The sequence below is a fragment of the Neoarius graeffei genome, chromosome 10 (genome assembly GCF_027579695.1).
Source record: "Neoarius graeffei isolate fNeoGra1 chromosome 10, fNeoGra1.pri, whole genome shotgun sequence".
NCBI lineage: Eukaryota > Metazoa > Chordata > Actinopteri > Siluriformes > Ariidae > Neoarius > Neoarius graeffei.
The window spans coordinates 6,353,960-6,374,046 of record NC_083578.1 but is presented as its reverse complement, the minus strand read 5'-3'; the positions used below and the strand labels follow the sequence as shown (position 1 = coordinate 6,374,046).

Genomic DNA, 20,087 nt, shown 5'->3' with positions numbered 1-20,087 from the left:
CATAGATTTCTCTTTTTGCTGAACAGTGGCATTCACAGTAGTACAAAAAGGCAATTGAGGTTATCACAATTTTTTTTTTTTTTAGATTTTTTTGGGGCTTTTTTCACCTCTATTTGGATAGGACAGCGTAGAGACAGGAAATGAGCGGGAGAGAGAGAGACGGGGAGGGATCGGGAAATGACCTCGGGTCGGAACCGAACCCGGGTCCCCGGATTTATGGTATGGCGCCTTATCCACCTGAGCCACGACGCCCCCGAGGTTATCACAATTTATCATTAAACTATACATGCCTTTTTTCATTGTTCTACACAATTACAAAACTTCAATATTGAAATAAAGTTTTTAAAACCCACGTCATGGGTATGGTGTCGTGGCTCAGGTGGATAAGGTGCCATACCATAAATCCGGGGACCCGGGTTCGATTCCGACCCGAGGTCATTTCCTGATCCCTCCCCGTCCCTCTCTCCCGCTCATTTCCTGTCTCGACACTGTCCTATTCAAATAAAGGTGAAAAAAGCCCCCCAAAAAAGTCTGATAATCTCAATTGCCTTTTTGCACTACTGTGAATGCCACTGTTCAGCAAAAAGAGAAATCTATGTTGGCAGAATGAGGAATTGAAAATTGACTTAATTAAGAATTCTTAATAAAGATAACAGTTTTATCATAGTTTGGATTATCATGGGCACATCGTTGGCAAAACATAAAATTCTTAATGCAGACTGTTGCCTTGAAATTTCAAGTATTCTCAACTATTCTTTTTTTACAGTGTAGGCTTGGTAGGACAAATCCAAGCGGTAGGATAACTTTACAGAACACCTGTTGAAAAAGCTTTGCACCTACTGTTTCCCACAAACTGTGTTCGGACCATTTCACTGAGGATTCTTTCAACATTAATACTCAGGTACTGAGCGATATTAATTCATGAAACATGAAACAGGAAGTATAAGGATGAGAAAAAAAAACAGTTTAAATTGGGAAGCTGCGCACATTTGCGCCAGGCTGCACAAATGTGCGCAGCTTCCCGATTTAAACTGTTTTTTTCTCATCCTTATACTTCATGTTTCATGAGTTAATATCGCTATTTTTTTTTAAAAATCGGATCTGCGCGATTCAGCCGTGAAAAAGGCGGCATCCGCCGAAAGGCGCGCTGTTTGCATCCCTGCACGGAGGCCAGGGGACAGGGCAGGAATATTTTTGTTGATATGAGTGATCCGGTGCGATTTTGCGACCCCCCTGTTGAAGACCTCTGCGCTAAGCATCTGAAAGCCGAGGTAAGGATTAGTATTATAATTTTGGGTGTATCAATTATTGATTATCATAATTCTGACTCGTTTCGCCATTTTGAATGTTTTCATCTCGGACTCTGGAAGCATTGTATCTCAATCAATCTCAAAAAATATCAGCAAAAAAAAAACTAGCTTGCAACGGACTTTAGCTAGATCTATGATGAACTTTCAATGTATGATACAAAAATAATACTTCTTTCAACAGATCATTAGCCTTTGAGCAGAATTGTTTTTAACTTACCAGGAAGTGTTATCGAGCCGACCGCTTTCAGTTTCATGGGGATTGAATGAACTCTCACTCTCAGAATCATCTGACCCGTCAGAGTAAAGACAAGATCCATGTTCATGTGAATTTCCAGCTATTGGTTCAAATTGATAGGGTCTAACTTCACATCTCTGTGAAACATCGGGAATATCACTGTCGATGGTGTCCATTTCGGTAACCTGTTTACATTAGATTCCCAAGCGCTGGCTCCTTGGAAAGTTTTTGTGACATCACGGGTCACGTGACCACCTAGCTCATTAATGAATCCTTGTTTTACGCTGATGTATAAAAAAACTTGAATAATGTGATGATTTTCACATTTTTGATGCCCTGCAGTGATTTAGATGGCATTTCTTATGTCCTTTATACATAATTATGCCCAGAAAAAATCCATGTCCCATATCCTTTAAGATAGCACTGTTGCTAAGCTACTGGGTAACATGGACACCAAAGCACTCTGGATCGAGACTGGAAATTAGGCTAATGATGTAGCTAGGTAATATATATTATATGGAAACGAGTGTTTTACTGGGAAACACGGCACTTGTATTTTTCATACGAGCTCCATCCGGGACATGGAGAACCAAAACCGTGACATAAATCTCTGTGTGTCACTTATGAGGAAATCAATGAATTGTTTTGATAAATTTGGGCACTTTTTGTTTGTTAATGTATCTATATAATGAAAAAGAAACTCACATCTTGGCTTGAAGATATGAAGTTTATCTTCTCGTGTTGAAAAACTCTTTTTTTTCATACAAAATACATCACGGATCCGAGTGGCATATTTAAATAACATTGGCTGGAATTGAGTGGTATATCAGATATATTCCATCCAGCTAACATGATACTGAACGAGTTGAAGATGAGTAGCTGAATGGAATATATCTGATAGACCATGAAAAAAGCCAACCAATATTATTATTATTATTATTATTATTATTATTATTATTATTATTATTATTATTATTATATGTACGTATTCCTTTCGGGTGTTCAATGCTTCTTTCTCTTTCAAAATTCTCTCAAAATCTTTCGTATTTAACAAAGCAAACCTGGCAGCCTTGTTTGTTTACAAATTGTCCTAGTCACTCGCTAGCGCAGAAGTTTTACGTCTTTGACGTGCAACGTCATGTTGTCTTGACAACCATCCAATATCGTAAACCATATTCAACGCTCATTCTCCATTGGGTAAAGTGACATACAGTAATACACATAGGGTAAGTGACATGCTAACAATATTGCATGCTATCGAACCAAATGAATGAAACCTGCTGGAAGGGAATAGAACATGTTTTTATTCCATTAAAAAAAAAATCCTGTATGTATAGTAATTCCCGATATTTCACTCTGATGACGTCACTCCCAGTGTTTTCCCACTGACTGGACGTGCGTTGTCAAAATGGCGAATCGGTTTAAAATTAAAATTCTTTTGATTAACTTGCATATTTGTGTTTTTTTTTGTTTTTGGACGTGTCCTTAAAGAACATTGCATGGTGGTGTGAAGATATGAAGTTTATTTTCTCATGTTGAAAATATTTTCACTTGTGATATATATCCACCACTCGAAAATAAACTTCATATCTTCGCACAACTGTGTAATATCCTCTATATATGTTAGGCCAAGAAAAAATAATTGTTTGTTTCCTATTACATCTTGAAAAAAATAGGGTAGGTAGGTAGGTCTTTTTATTTTATTTTTTTTTTTATCACACAAAATACCGGGTAGGTAGGTTTTTTTTTTAAAATAAATTTTAGGTGTGGGACAAACAGTGGCACATAGTGGGGAAGTGTCATTCTGTGACTCAACCATCCAGAACCAGGCCTAAGAAAACCAGTGAAGCTTGTGGAATACAGGATTCGGAGCCCATGGATAAAATATGGAGTGCTCGGACGCTTAAAGGAACTATAAACATAACTACAAATGTTGAACCTTAACTTTATTAGGAACACTATGTTGTGAACTTGTATGTTTAATATGAATACAAAGAACATCGTGATATCGATACCGCCGTTAGCCTGGGCGCTGTGTGTATACTGTTTGCATGACTCGTCCAGTGGAGGATGATAATGTTCGTAGAGTTCTTTTACAGTTGAAAACTTATAAAATGAACTTATTGTCTTACAATCTTCCGTGTGGTCGCAACCGATCACGGTAATCGAGAACACTTCGTTGGCCGCCATGATGCCTAGCGTTGTGTACAACACAAGCCGGAGTTTCCCGGAAAGAGGTCATGATGTCAGATTGAGGCCGTGAGAAATCAATGAGTGTTTCTTGTCCGATATATGCGTTTTAGAATTAGTCACTTGTCAGATCGACAATATTATGCAAATTGTAATGCAGATATTTTTTTTTTCAAAACTTATTGTTGGTCGGCGAAAATACTTTTTTTTTTTAGCATCTAACAAAAAAGTCTAGGGTTGGGGCATTTTTTAAACGGTCGGTCGGGTAACTGGAAACAAACAATTATTTTTTCTTGGCCTTACACATATGAAGAAGAGACACAGTAAAGGTGCAAATTAGAGAAAATTGTTCAGAATGCCAATATTTACCTCAGATATGTTGAGAAATTACTGAGGAAAAAAACTCCAGACTTTGTCTGACTGCATTGAATGCTGGAAACAGCCACATGATGGTTAAAGTTCACTAAGGAAAAAAGTCAATTTTTTGCAATGTACTATTTTTCAAATAAAACTCATTGAATGTCAAACACACGGTTCAGGTAGTAAAGAGTCGAGATGAGATTGTTGCTAAGCTAAGTGCTGTGGTACACAGTGTAGGATAATAATAAAATGGATTGATGTGGCTTCGGGTGATTCGAACACAAGTGAGAGGAATTTATTTACGTGTGTATTTATGTGTATATTGTTTTGTGAATCTTTAACCATACACTATGACTATAAAAAAGAATAGACCTGATCATTCCTTCCTGGTGATGGAGTTTTTATTCAGCAAGTCAACATGTTGAAACTTTTAAAGCCGCACACTTCTTTTAGTGAAAACCCCCTGCTGCTGTATCTATACACATCAGCTTCATCATCAATCCCATGCCCTTCAGAATCGCAGAGAAGAAAGACGGAGGAGATGTAAAAGAAGACAATGAACGGTTGAAAAGTGACACTTCTCTTTTTTCTCACACACACTGAGGGGAAAAAAGCAGCGATTTTTTTCCTTTTCCTGTAAATGCAAAAGAAGAAGTGTGAAGACCCTGAAGTATGACTGTGTGTGTGTGTGTGTGTGTGTGTGTGTGTGTGTGTGTGTGTGTGTGTGTGTTTTTGCACCTGAATTGACACTCATGTCCTGGTTTAAAGGCAGAAGTGAGAAGAAAGCGATAGCTACACAGAATTTTAACAGGCGGTTTTACTAATACATGTTACTAAAGGAAATGAAAATAAAATACTCAGAAGCTCCGACACCTTTCTTTTTTTCTCAAGAAAGTAAATGAATATGCAAATTGGACACACCCCTAACTACTGTATACAAACCACTCCATGTTTGACCTTGTACTTCCTTAAAAGATTTTTTTGACATTAGAAGTTAGGGTTTAAACTAGGGCTGCGTACCTAAATGTACTGTAGCATCAGGTACAGGTACCAGTACAGAGGATTAGGTACAGGTCCGGACCTGTACCTGAACAATTTGACAAATTAACATGTGTTCTTCTGAACTTCTTCAATAATGACAGAAACATTAATAAACTGTTGACAACTTGTCAGTATCTTTATTCAAAGAAAACCGAACATAACTAGGTTTCTACCTCACTTCTCAGTCACCCTCTCAGTCTCACACTTGGTTAACTTGGGACAAAAAGTCATAAGTTGTCTCACAGCGAGACAACTTGCGTTCTGGCCCCCTGAAAGCTTTGTTACGTGATCTCAGACTTACTGGTCTTCCCACGTGGCATGACAAACAAATTCACTCTGCGTAGTCCGCGGCCTTTAACTTATGCGGCAAAATTACACAAAGCAACAAAGGCCACCAATGCCAGCAAAGGAAAAATGGCTGACCTGCTTTTGAGTCTTTTTGACCAATCAGAACGCTGGATCAGCCAAGCTCTCGCAATGTCTCGTGAGACTGTGGCAAGAGGATCTCAGATCAAAGATGGCTCTGATATCAAGTTTCAGCGTGGCATTTTGCGTCTTTTCCAGTGCTAAATTTTCGTCTTTGTGGTAGGATTTACGCATCTTCACACGAGTGTAGATGGGGGGGGGGGATTCGTCCCACCCAGATTTAAATTCACCTCGTTCGGCCCCCCCCACTTATAGGGAGGAAAAAACATCTATGCTGTCTTTCTTTGCATAAGGCAAACCTCACGGAAAAATCAAAAGGCTAATTACCATTCGGTTTATTGAGGTGCACAGCAGTGTATACATAGTTGCAACTGCGCAGACTGCACAGGTTGTGAGCTCGAGCTTGGTTGCTATGGTTACCCACAAGTTTGACAGGCATATCAGGGACAACGCCTCCTAGTTCAGGACCCCAACACGGCATGATGAAGGGTGCCAAAAGGCAGAAAACGATTGCATCGTTTTTTCAAAAAAAAAAAAAGGTTGTAAGTAAACTGTGCCTTACTTTATCATATCACCTTGCAATTTTTTGATAGTCTGTTCAAAATAATGTCGTAGTGAAAGTAAAATCGTACGGAGTAGAGATGCCTTTCTGGTAGCCTCCTTCTTTCGGTGGCAGCCTGTAGATACAGCGCTCAGAAGGCAGTTTTAATGTTTAATCTGGCGTTCCCTGCCATAATTTCAGCGAGCATATTGTTTCATAAGGAAACTTTGCGAAGAGTTGTTGACTGACTGCCGTTCACGCAACACACAGGCATAGTTAGAAAGTCAGGATGCACTGGTTTACACTTTACACACACACACGTAGCCCAGCCTCTCGCTATGGTTAACAGTTGGAACTTAGCGGTTTTAAAACTAGTTTTGCAGTTTTGCAATTTCAGTGCGTGATGATAATGTGTAAACTTTGGATTTCCATAGGCTATGTTAAAATGTTATCATTGTCCTGGCCTGCAGGTAGTTCCTGGTGATGGCAGTGAGGGAGGTGAAATAACATGTATACACACTACCGTTCAAAAGTTTGGGGTCACCCAGACAATTTTGTGTTTTCCATGAAAAGTCACACTTTTATTTCCCACCATAAGTTGTAAAATGAATAGAAAATATAGTCGAGACATTTTTCTGGCCATTTTGAGCATTTAATCGACCCCACAAATGTGATGCTTCAGAAACTCAATCTGCTCAAAGGAAGGTCAGTTTTATAGCTTCTCTAAAGAGCTAAACTGTTTTCAGCTGTGCTAACATGATTGTACAAGGGTTTTCTAATCATCCATTAGCCTTCTGAGGCAATGAGCAAACACATTGTACCATTAGAACACTGGAGTGAGAGTTGCTGGAAATGGGCCTCTATACACCTATGGAGATATTGCACCAAAAACCAGACATTTGCAGCTAGAATAGTCATTTACCACATTAGCAATGTATAGAGTGGATTTCTGATTAGTTTAAAGTGATCTTCATTGAAAAGAACAGTGCTTTTCTTTCAAAAATAAGGACATTTCAAAGTGACCCCAAACTTTTGAACGGTTGTGTGTGTGTGTGTGTGTGTGTGTGTGTATATATATATATATATATATATATATATATATATATATATATATATATATATATATATACATACACACACACACACACACATATACATACATTTTATATATATATATATATATATATATATATATATATATATATATATATATATATATACACAAAATGGAATCATTTGCTGACAGCTCAGTCCCCCCCAGTTCAAAAATCCTATCTGCGCCCCTGCATCTTCAGTCACAAAATAAGCATATACTTGGTGTAAATTTATATCGGTACAGTACCGGTACTTCATGATCCGGTATTTTGGACCTGTACCGAATCAATTTTCACGGTACAGTACCGGTACGCAGCCCTAGTTTAAACCTCAGGCTTCCACAATATATACTATGATTTTGATTCTTCAGGCAACAATTTTGATATAAACCGAATCTTCTACAATATGATTCAATTTAGTATCCGCTGATCAATATGTGTATTGATAAGTTTGTTCACAATCTGGCGTCTCCCTACTGTTAAATTGTGAATGAGGATGACTTGGGGAAGGAATATTTAAAATATATCTATTTTTACAGCCAAATCACCTTGCTAGCATATTAAATTATTTCCACAATTTTTATTTATTTATTTTTTTTACACACCAGTCTGTGGAAGCATATTGCTGCCATGCCAGAAAATAAAAACAGATACGTAATACGCTATTCCATGAAAAGTTTGTTATAACAAGGTGTGTTTTACATTTTAACAAGATATTTTCATGTTATTATGACATACAAACTTAACGTTACAACAAGAAACTTTTCTTGTGATAACAATATATTGTTTCTCTTATTATAATGTGATAAATTGTTGTTATAGCAGAGCTCCATACTTAAGAGAATATGGTAAAGCATCGACCTGATTTTGATGGTTTTTACGACCGTATGACATACGTATGTAAGAACGACATCCAAATGCCACCACAGGGAACCCGAGTGTAAGTGCAAGGCAACATATCTCATAAACACCTGACCACCGGACAACGAAATTTGTATCTTTATTTCAATAAGATAAATGAGTTTTTAATCCAGCACTTATTTTTACTTTGCTTTTTAAAGGGGAACAGAGGGCAATATAGAGAGTAAATATAACAATAAAACACACATTAACGAACCTTATTCAATACTTACAAAAGATTTTGTTCTAAGGTTGGAAAGTTATAGTGTTTTGAAAGTAGCTCGAGCAAACTATTTCCGCAGTTTGAACAGCCTGCCATGATATTAATTTTATCCAATCAGAATGCACGTTCATTTTCTCTGCGTAACACTCATGACGTATGTATGTGCCCAGTTGTGTTGGCTCATTGAGGTTGGGACTAGCACGTGTGAATCGGAAATTAGGATGAATTGTAAGTGATCGGCTGCACAATGCCACAGTGTGTTGCTTTCGGGTGTAATAATAAATAATAAATACCTGTTTCTGCCTCTTGCGACGATTTCGCAAGTCCACGGGTGGCGCCTATCTCATTGCAGCAAATAAATTCTGCTGAACTCGTGAGCAACTCCACGTTATATTTTCCGCACGAGCACCACGCCGTGTCACCTGCATGCATACGCTCTGCCCCACGCTTGCCATGCCCATGGTCAGCATCAGTCTCATCCTCGCCGTCATCCGAGCTTTCTTCTCTTCTTTCTTCATCACCGGAGTCGAGAGTACCTCTCCTAGGTTCAAACTGGTACCCTTCTAAGCCATAGCCTGCTTGCAGTGTGTCTTGCGGGATCTCTTCGTATGATTCGACAGAGCTGTTGCTTTCATTTGATGCGCCCGACGCCATGATTACACGCTTCTCTCCTAGTGCAGTGGGTAGCGCTGACGTCACGGTCTTTTAAAAATGGCGACTCTTGTGCCGTTTAGCGTACCGACTATTATATTTACAATTACCAAGATATTTCGTTGTTTTCTAGTATATAAATTTGATAGAATACTTAAGAATACGTTACTTTGTCACATCAGCAACTGTATATATTATATTTGGTACCCCTTTAAAAAATAACGTGGGATTATTTACGAACACATTTTGCAGAAAATATTGATGAAAATGTTGCTTTTTTTCATAGCAGGCAGTGTACAGTATCTTTCCATGGTATGCTTTTTTACCTGAATGATTTCCTACTCTGCACACTCATGTAAACATATCAATGTTGTAGTCGAGTCACTAAACCTCGAGTCCGAGTTCAGTCTCGAGTCCCCAGTGTTCAAGTCTGAGTCATTCAAGAAAATTTCAAGTTGAGTTCAAGAACAAGACTCCGTCCGCACCATGTGACGGTGTCTGTTGCTGCCTTGGTGTGAAAGCATCTCTGCTACTGTGTTGGACTAACGTTACTGCTTGACGGCCCCATTTTAGTAAGCAGGCTACAGATAAAAAGCTTGTTGATCACTCAGCAAGCCCCGCCCACTATCAACAGGGCAAATAACATGAGAGAGGGCTAACACTAGCTAGTTCATCGCTCAGCAAGCCCCGCCCACTATCAACAGAGCAATGAACATAGCATGTCACTTCCTTCTCTGGGTGGAGTCTTACCAAATGATGATTGAAGTTCGAGGTCGTCCCCGTCGTCTCCTCGATAGTTCTTCTACATATGGAACACATAGCAGTGCATTTTTTTCCCACTGCATGAGAAGTCTGTATAAGCAAAGCGGACAATCCTAGCGGCGTCTCTCCAGGCATTTTAGCACCATTAATGTTAGTTTGTTCCTGAACATGACATATGAACAGGTGAATGTGCATTCTCTTGCACAAAATTAGTACAAAAATTAATGCAGATACAGTATAAATTTTTTATGCCAAGTTATTATGTCATGTTACAAAAAAAAAAGAAAAAAATCAGAGTCCTCGTCTTCGGTTTATAAGTCTGAATGCAGTTAATGCACAAGTCCAAGTCCAAATCAAGGCACGAGTCCTTAAAATTAGGGCATGAGTCCTGGACTCGAGTACTACAAGCCTGAAACATAATTAGTGTATAGTCCAATAACAATTATGAGCATCTTTCCTTAGTGTTAGATAATCTAAACCTACTGCAGATCGATATTGATTAGTTCTTTTGTCGATAGTATTGGATGGTAACTCTACAGTAGTGGTGTAAAGTGAAAGCACTGGTTCACTACTGTCCACCAGGCACCCAGCAGAGTCACACCATAATGCCGAAAATGTGCTGGTGGTGTTTCCGGCGCATGGCATGCGGCATCAAAGAAAGGAATAAATGTGTATTGTAACTGCGATGCGTCTCTCATTATTGGTCTCACTGTCACGAGACCATGCAGTGATTTATTGAGGTGGAAAACACGACACGACACAATTCGATGGTTCATTCATGGTGCTGTATTATTATTATTATTAGGGCCCGAGCACCGTACGGTACAAAGACCCTATTGTTTTTCGAAGTTATTTTTCTGTCGCATTTGGCCTTATTTGAGGCATTTCCCATGCACGAAAACTCATGAAATTTGATACACACATCAGTCATTGTCACCGCTACTCAGCCACAGACGTTTGGCCCTGAGCATGGCCCAGGGACTTCATAGCGCCCCTTTTTCCATTTCCCATTGAAATGAACGGGTAGAACTTTGGAGTGATGATGTCATAAGACCATTTGGAGTGATGATGACACATGGTCATTTTTAATGTACTCCTCCTAGACGGTTCATCAGATTCATGTCAAATTTGGCAAACATGATGCCAAGATATTGCTGAAGTTGAATTGTGGAGGGATTTTTGATATGTTGTAATATGTTGAAATATTATAACATATGCCAAGATATTGCTGAATGTTGAATCTGATATCTTGTAATATGATTCTGATTCATTTCATCTCTTTACAAACATAACACTCCTGGGCAAGTCCTAAACAAAATGTGGTGTCACAACATGAGTTTCAGGCTTGTGACTTGTAACCCACTGTGGTGAAAACAAAACACTACACCTCATTAAACTGCATTACAATCACACATCACATATTGCAACTTTACAAAATATTGGATATCGTGAGTCTGATGATATAACAAATACAATTCTGTGCACACTCATACACACACTCACAGTCATATGCATATTTATGCATACACACACTCTCTCACAAGTACGCACTCACATGCACATGCAACATCTATGAGCACACTCTCTCTTTCACACACACACCTTCTCTCTCTCTCTCTCTCTCTCTCTCTCTCTCTGACACACACACACACACACACACACACACACACACACAAAATAATACACTACGTTCAGACTGCAACCTGAAATGACCCATATCCGATTTGTTGTGAAATCCGATTTTTTTGTTAGGCCGTTCACATTACCAATTATATGAGACTTGTATGCGATCTCCAATATGAACGGAAAACGACTCAAAAGTGTCCCGCATGCGCAAATTGACACGTAATAAGCACATCTACGTAATACGTAAACAAAAAAAAAGCGCACTCTTCAAGTTTGCAAGTAAAGCATGGAGATGAGGCGAGACCTGGCGATGTGGTTTTTGTGGCGGCGGCGGAACTCACACAATAATCTGATTAATGTGGGCAGCAGACTAATGAGACCGAAGGTGTCAAATTACTGGAAATTTCCAGAACAATCTTATAATCTTGTAATACAGGATGGTTTAAGTTATAAACCAGTTATAGAAACTGTTTTATTTAATCAGGCTAACAGATCAACATCCAGGTCCCTACCAAATCCACCATTAGCTTGATCAATTCTATAAAAGTCTATTTAAATTCTGAAAACTGTACAAATGTTGTTGTTTTCCACCAAAGAGGCGGGATTAGCCAACGCAGAATAGTGACGTTTGTCTCTTGTTGATGACGTGTAGGTTGCATGAATGCGACCTGTCCGGTCAGACTGCAGTCGCATGTGAAAATAACGGATATGCATCGGAATTAGGGCCACATATCCAAGCGGCCTGGGTCGCATGTGAAAAAAATCGGATCTGTGTCGTTCAGATTGTCAATAACAAATCGGATACAGGTCGCATATGGGCAAAAAAATCAGATATGGGTCGTTTCAGGGTGCAGTCTGAACGTAGTCCTAGTGACCTGCCATCATTATGCATTTTGTTGCAGACATATGAAAACTCTGCATGTACACACACACACTGTTACAAGTCACGCGCCTGGGCATGTTCTAAAAATGTGGTGTCACTACATGAGTTTCAGGCTTGTGACTTGTAACCCACTGTGATGAAAACAAAACACTACACCTCATTAAACTGCATTACAATCACACATCACATATTGCAACTTTACAAAATATTGGATATCGTGAGTCTGATGATGTAACATATACAATTCTGTGCACACTCATACACACACTCACAGTCATAAGAATATTTATGCATACACACATACTGGAATGTCCTGGGTTGCGAACCCACACGTGCGAGGGCCCGTCAAGACCGCTAGCGGCTTTAATTATTATTATTATAATATTCAGGATGATTTTGTGCCCTTGGGAATCTTTTGCTCATAAACTCATCAGGAGCGCTGCTTTTTGGCAGCAACTAAATATAAATATTAACATAATATGTTTTACATTATAACATTATGATTTATATTGTTAGGCTGTAAAGTACACTGTCAGAAATGGGGCTACAGTCGGGGTCCATTTCTGTCCCCCATGGTACAATCTACACTAATGTACCCCCTAGGGCTCATTATTGAACCTCAAGATAACTATGTGTTCCTTTTTAGGGCCAAAAAAGGCACATACATGTTCCCAACCAGTATATAAAGGGTACAAATAAGTACCTTAGAGGGTCCTGATCCAGGGACAAACCATTGTACCTCTAAAGGTATAACAATATACTTTATTTTCTGAGTGCAAAACTCCTGTTTGAATGAGTAAGCGGTGTATGGTGAACAGATAAACTGAGAAATGTGGCTCATTTACATGATTTGATTCGGTTCTACTTCATGCTCGAGTTTGTTCATGGCGAGATTCTACTGTTATTGAGCACAGTGTAATAAATATTTGTACTTATCTCCTGATAACATGAAACAATTCATATTCTAACAATATTTTATCACATTTTAACATGAAATGTTGCACGTTATAGCAAGATACAGTAGATAGTATTGTTGTTAGGACGAGAAACGTTTCTTATTATAACATGGATGTGTGTCAGTCGTTGTCTTTAAGTCAGTGAATCAATCCAAATCATCTGATTAGAACTGTGAATAGATGTGCTGACTCTGAATCAGTATGAATCATGATTCATTGGCTTTTGGTTTGATTCTGAAGCCATTTTTATGAATCCTAAATTATTCACATCACAAAACATAAACTCGATTCTTACACGTTTTAACTCATTGAGTGTTGTTGACTTGCGTGCATATATTTTTTTTTTAGTGTTTGAGTAAAGCAAGGGATGTAAAGGAAATGTATGATTCAGCAGTTTCATCTCTCTCTCACTTTCTTTTCAAGGTTTGCCGTAGCATTCACAGAGGAGATGAAGCAGAAAGCGGAGACTTACTTGGTAAGACGCTGGCGTTCAGAAGAACATTTTTTGTGAATATGTAGTTCATTTCAAGTTAAAGCTCTCTGATCTGACACCGTGTCTACAAAACAAAAACAACCAGTGATGTACAGTGAATACTGTAGTCTCGTGCAGGATTAATCACGTGAAGAATAACAGACTTTGTGTTGTGATGTTATATTAAAATAATCTGTTGGTGTGATGAAACACGGTCAGTCCTACTACCACTCGGGTGATTATTTTCCTATAACAGCACATCCCGAAGTGTTGTATTCCTCTTATTCCATGGCGATTTGTCAGTGATTTCATTTTTTATTTATTAAAGGTGATATTTATTGAAGGTGTGTGTCTTCTTGTTCTGTACAAATGAAGTGAAGTGAATAATAGTAAAGCAGTTATCAAGCAAACCATCGACCAAACCGTCGCCGTTGGTCTTTAATGGTGCAAAAACGAATGAGAGAGAAACATGGACTAATGTGTCTGACTGAGGTAAATATAAACGGCTACAAATGATGATAAGGATGATAAGCAGCTTCCCATAATAATGCATCAGCATTCAAAACAAAATTACAAGCATTTTATTGGTGGATTAGACTCTCACGGTGACACACACACACACACACAGCAGGCGTCCAGAGCCGATAATATCCAGCCAATTTCCTGTTTGTGTGTGTGTGTGAAATGATTCACTTGATCTCAACCGAGCAGCAACATTTTTCCGTTATCATGCTCTTGCCGCTTTATTATTATTTTTTAACATATTGATTTTAGAATCGTACAAAGATTAGTCCTGATTATACTTCCACTTCTTTTCATGCTAAAGCAACAGATTTCATGCGGCTTTGCGAAACACTTCTGTAACAGTTTCCCTGATGTGGGTGGAGTACAGAAGTACGGCAGGCGGGAGATAATGTTTACACACACATTTATTTAAGCTTTTCAGCTTCACTTGGTCACTCTAGGACACACGCACGTACACACACACACACACACACACACACACACACACACACACACACACACACACACACACACACAGTCGTGTTCTGGTCCTGGGGCCCTCTTCTCTGCTCTCCCCCTCCTTTTATGCTCCACCATCACTGCAACAAACACACACACACACACACTAATTGACAACAGGTGAAACGACCTTTCCTGACCCCGCCCTCCATTCACAAACTGACACTTGGCCACGCCCCTGCTGCCACATACCCCCACTGCCCGACTCAGGCCGAGGAGCCATCCGGCCTGCACAGCTGGAGGGCAAGATACCAACGGGTGATCCACACGTTGGCATCCTTCATGCAGTGGACTCACTGGAGGAGCGCGTGGTCTGAGCAGAGGGTGAAAGGGCACCCCAACAGGTAGTATCAGAGGGCGAGGACCACCCTTTTGATGGCCAGACACTCCTTTTCGATGGTGCTGTACTTGCTTTCATGCATCGAGAGCTTGCAGCTGATGTACAGCATGGGACGCTCCTCGCCCTCCACCGTCTGGGACAAAACGGCCCCCTGCCCTCTGTCCGGTGCATTCGTCTGTAAAATAAAAGGGAGAGAGAAGTCAGGGGAGTGTAAAAGTGGCCCCCCACACAGTGCAGCTTTCACTTTAGTGAAAGCCTGTTGGCTCTGCTTCATCCACTGCAGTCTTGTTAATTTGGGGACGCACCTGCCCATAACCCAAGTGGAAACCCAGATACCATACTTCCACCCAGCCAATTGCACGCTTTTTCGGGTTAGCTGTGAGACCCGCATGCCTCAGCGACTCTAGGATGGCCTTAAGGTGTTCCAGGTGCTGCGGCCAATCATTGCTATAAATAATGATGTCGTTGAGGTACACTTCTGCGCAGGCGGCGTGAGGGTGGAGGATCTTGTCCATGAGCCACTAGAATGTAGCGGGAGCCCCGAATAACCCAAACGGAAGCATGACAAATTGGTGTGACCCAAACGGTGTGGAAAAGGCCGTTTTCTCTCAGGATAGAGGAGTCAAGGGGCTCTGCCAATATCCCTTCATTAGATCCAGTGTCAAATTAAAGTGAGCAGTGCCTAACTGATTGAGCAACTCATCAATGTGAGGCACTGGGTATGCGACAAATTTAGACACCGCGTTGACTTTTCTATAGTTCCCACAGAACCGGACCGGCCCATCAGTCTTGGGAACCAGGATCACCGGGCTGCTGCAGTCACTGTGGGACTCCTCGATTATGCCCATTTCGAGCATGGCCTTGAGTTCATCCCGAACCACCTTTTTTTTGTGTTCAGGCATGCAGTAAGGGTGGCTATGCACCACCACCCCTGGGGGTGTCTAAGTGCGGTGTTCTATGAGGTGGGTGTGCCCAGGAAGGGGCGAGAGCATGTCGGAAAATTCCTTCTGCAACTTGGCCACCTCCGTGAGTTATACCGGTGAGAGGTGGTCTTCACAAGGGACCAGAGTGGCTTGAGATGTTACCTTTTTTACCTCCGGCCCCAGCTCCGCCTTCTCTGGAACTACTGATGCCAATGCCACGGGGACCCCCTCGTTCCAACATTGTAACAGGTTGAGGTGGTAGATTTGCAATGCCCTGCCCCATCCATTCGCCACACCTCATAGTCGATGTCTCCGACTCGCTGTGTGACCTTGAAGGGCCCTTGCCACTTGACAATTAATTTGGAGCTTGACGTGGGCAATAATACGAGTACCTTGTCTCCCGGTGTGAACTCTCTAAAGCACGTGCCCCTGTCGTACAGCTGGACTTGACGGTCTTGTGCCTGCATAAATTCTCCTGGGTTAAGTGCATGAGGGTGTGGAGTTTTGCACATAGGCCGAGAATGTACTGAATTTCATTCTTGCTAGGTGAAGGTTGCTCCTCCCAATTTTCTTGTAGCATGTCCAAAATACCACGTGGCTTACGCCCATATAATAACTCAAATGGTGAAAACCTTTGGAGGCTTGCAGGACCTCTTGTACTGCAAATAACAGGGGGTCGAGCCATTTATCCCAATTACGTGCATCCTCACAAATTTCCGAATTAAGTTTTTGAGTGTCTGATTAAATCATTCCACTAAGCCATCCATTTGTGGGTGATAGACACTGGTGCAGATAGACTTAATTCCCAGTAACCCATACAGTTGGCGCAGTGTGCGTGACATAAATGTATTGCCTTGGTCTGTCAGGATTTCCTTCGGAATCCTGACCTGGGAGATAATACGGAAGAGCGCTTCCACAATACTGTGTGCTGTGATATTGTGGAGAGGCACCGCTTCTGGATATCGCATTGCATACTCCACCAGAACTAAAATAAAGCGATATCCCTGTGCTGACCAATCTAATGGCTAGACGAGATCCATACCAATTCTCTCAAAAGGGGTCTTGATTAGAGGGAGAGGGTGCAAAGGCGCTTTTGCAGTGGCTGTGAGACTTACTAATTGGCATTCGTGGCACGCCGCACACCACTGATGGACATCCCCATGAATCCCTGGCCAATAGAACCTGGGAAGGGGCCACCTGGCCATTATACGGACTAGTGTTTTATCCTGCCCCAAGTGTCTGGCCATGGGATTAAAATGAGCTGCATGGAAAACGAGTTCCCTACAGCTCTTTGGGATAACAACTGGGTTATCTGTTCACCGGTTTGAGTGTCCTACATCAGTTGTTACAATCTGTCCTTAAAAATAGCGAAATATGGGAAGGCCGGTGTCACGCTCGGCTGGAGAGTTTGACCATTGATTACTCTCACTTGGTCAAACATATGATGCAGAGTCTCGTCTCACGACTGCTCCAACAGGAAATCCTCAAGGGAATCCCCGAGAGAGGGAGGAGGGGTGAGCTGCTCCTCACTCACTCCTACTCCTCTGTGATAGCTTCCCCAGTCAATGCCACACCAGGATCTTCCTGTGATGTACTAATGTAGGGCCCACCTCTTACTATGTGTTCCATCAGTTCTTTAAACCCTGGCCAATCAGTCCCCAAAATCACCGAGTGGGTGAGATGAGGATTAACCGCCACCTTTATTCTATGCTTTTCTCCCTGAGATAGAATGTGGACGGACATTAATAGGTAGTTGTGAACATCCCCATGCACACACAGAACCTTCACCACTTGTACTCTGCCCAATGCGTCACCTTGCACCAGGCTTTGGTGGATTGAGGTCTGATTACAGCCAGAATCCACCAATGCGTTATATTATCTCCTTGCACACTTACTGGTATATGATACACTAATGCTCTATTGGGGGCAGTCTCTGCATGTTTATGCAATCTCTGCATAAACTGCATGGTGCCTACAGTGAAACATGGTGGTGGCAGTGTCCTTATGTGGGGCTGCATGAGTGCTGCTGGTGTCGGGGAGCTGCATTTCATTGATGGCATCATGAATTCACAGACGTATTGCTCTATACTGAAAGAGAAGATGCTACCATCACTCCGTGCCCTTGGTCGTTGTGCACTTTTCCAACATGACTAAACACACATCTAAGGCCACTGTTGGATTTCTGAAGAAGAACAGGGTGAAAGTGATTCAGTGGCCAAGTACGTCTCCTGATCTGAACCCAATCGAACACCTATGGGGAATTCTGAAGAGACGAGTTGAGCATCCCTCTCCATCCAGCATCCAGTCACTAAAAGAGGTCGTTGTTGAAGAATGGAAAAAGATTGATGTTGCAAAATGTCGCCAACTTGTTCATTCCATGCCTAGAAGACTTGGTGCTGTCATTAAAAAATCATGGAGGCCATACAAAGTACTAGATGTAGTAGTTTTTGTTGTGGGGTGTACTCATTTTTGCACCACCCTAATTTGAGTAAAACTGAAAAAATGTGTAATCTAAGTGATATTATTAACCTTACTTTCACGTTATAAGTTAAACAGATGTTATATTAAACTTTGTCTTGTCAACATTTTGGAAATTGTTTGTGTTCATTGAGATAATTGTTTAAAATGTTACTTTTCAAAGGGGGTGCACTCATTTATGCTGAGCACTGTATATAAGCCGGCTGTCAGCGGGGAGCTGCTGCACGGCGAGCTGCACCTTGCCAGTTAACAGCATAAGTAGGCACGCTGTGCACTGCTTGACCGGCCACGCCCGTGCTTTGGCCACTTGCCCAAAGAGCATTAGGAAGGCTTCTGGATCATCATGCAGGCCCATCTTCGTAAGGGTGAGGTGGGGAGGGTCCGCTGCGGTGGCGGTCGAAGACCCCGCCAACGCGAGCAGGTGCAAGAACGCCTGGCGATCTTCCTCTTGGGCCAGCACCAAGGCTTTGAAGTGTTGTTCCTGCTCCTTCCGGAGGGTGGTCAGCACTTGATGCTGGTTCTGCTGAGCAGTAGCACGGGCATGGATGAGGTCCTTGAATGGCAAGGACTCTATGGGGCTGGCTCCCTTTCGTACTCCCAGGTTTCGGCACCACTGTAACACCCCTGATGTGGGTGGAGTATAAAAGTACAGCAGGCGGGAGATAATGTTTACACACACGTTTATTTAAGCTTTTCAGCTTCACTTGCTCACTCTAGGACACATGTACGTACACACATACACTTGTGTTCTGGTCCTGGGGCCCTCTTCTCTGCTCTCCCCCTCCTTATATGCTCCACCATCACTGCAACACACACACACACACACACACACATTAATTGACAACAGGTGTAACGACTTGGCCACTCACCTTCCCCGACCCCACCCTCCATTCACGAACTGATGCTTGGCCACGCCCCTGCTGCCACAACTTCAAAAATAGAAATTTGCAGAGAATTGTGGGTAATTTAAAGACAGCTTATTTACATAATGCATCGTCATTTTCACAGTGCACAGTATTGTAATTGTGGATGATAAACTGTGGCTAATGTTGCGATATGATTGGACAGATGCCACCTAGGTAGGCTACATTTGAAAAAAAAATTGAAAGGCTTTTTTTTTTTTTAAATCAGTCCCATAATTTTAATTCACCAGAGTAACATGGTGGACAAAAATCTCATTCAAACATCACGGGAATATATTTAAACATATATTGACATTAATATAGCTAGTCGAGTGTAGCTACAACATCACAATTATTGGTCAATTTACTTATGCCTCCATGTTGGAATGTTGCCATGGCAACAACTACAAATGACAGTTATGTGTCAATACACATGCTTAATTAAAGTGATACAGTACAGTGCACGGAAATGTTTTCAATCCGAACGTCAAAAAGAGAGTGACTTAGCGACATTGTTGCTATGACAACAGACGTATACTCAAGTCACAGTGATTGGACAGTTTAATCACACCTTCTGCTACCAAGTCAGCGTGTTTGAGTGTTACCATGACGAGTACAAATAGCTAGTTATTAGCTAATATTTCATTATTGCAATCAAACTATTAAATTTAATTCAGCAGAAAGGATTTTTTTTTTGCTAGTGTGCGAAAATGTTTAAAATAGAAGCGACAAGAAGAGCATTAGAGATGTA

The 20,087-nt window shown here is 41.2% G+C and overlaps 1 protein-coding gene across 1 annotated transcript in view; it reads left to right on the top strand.

Annotated features, from left to right (window-relative positions):
* Positions 1-20,087, top strand: part of glt1d1 (glycosyltransferase 1 domain containing 1) — a 71,406-nt gene that overhangs the window by 7,274 nt on the left and 44,045 nt on the right. The window contains exon 4 of the mRNA XM_060931176.1: positions 13,622-13,673. Coding sequence (XP_060787159.1) covers positions 13,622-13,673 — 52 coding nt within the window. The remainder of the gene's footprint in view (positions 1-13,621; positions 13,674-20,087) is intronic.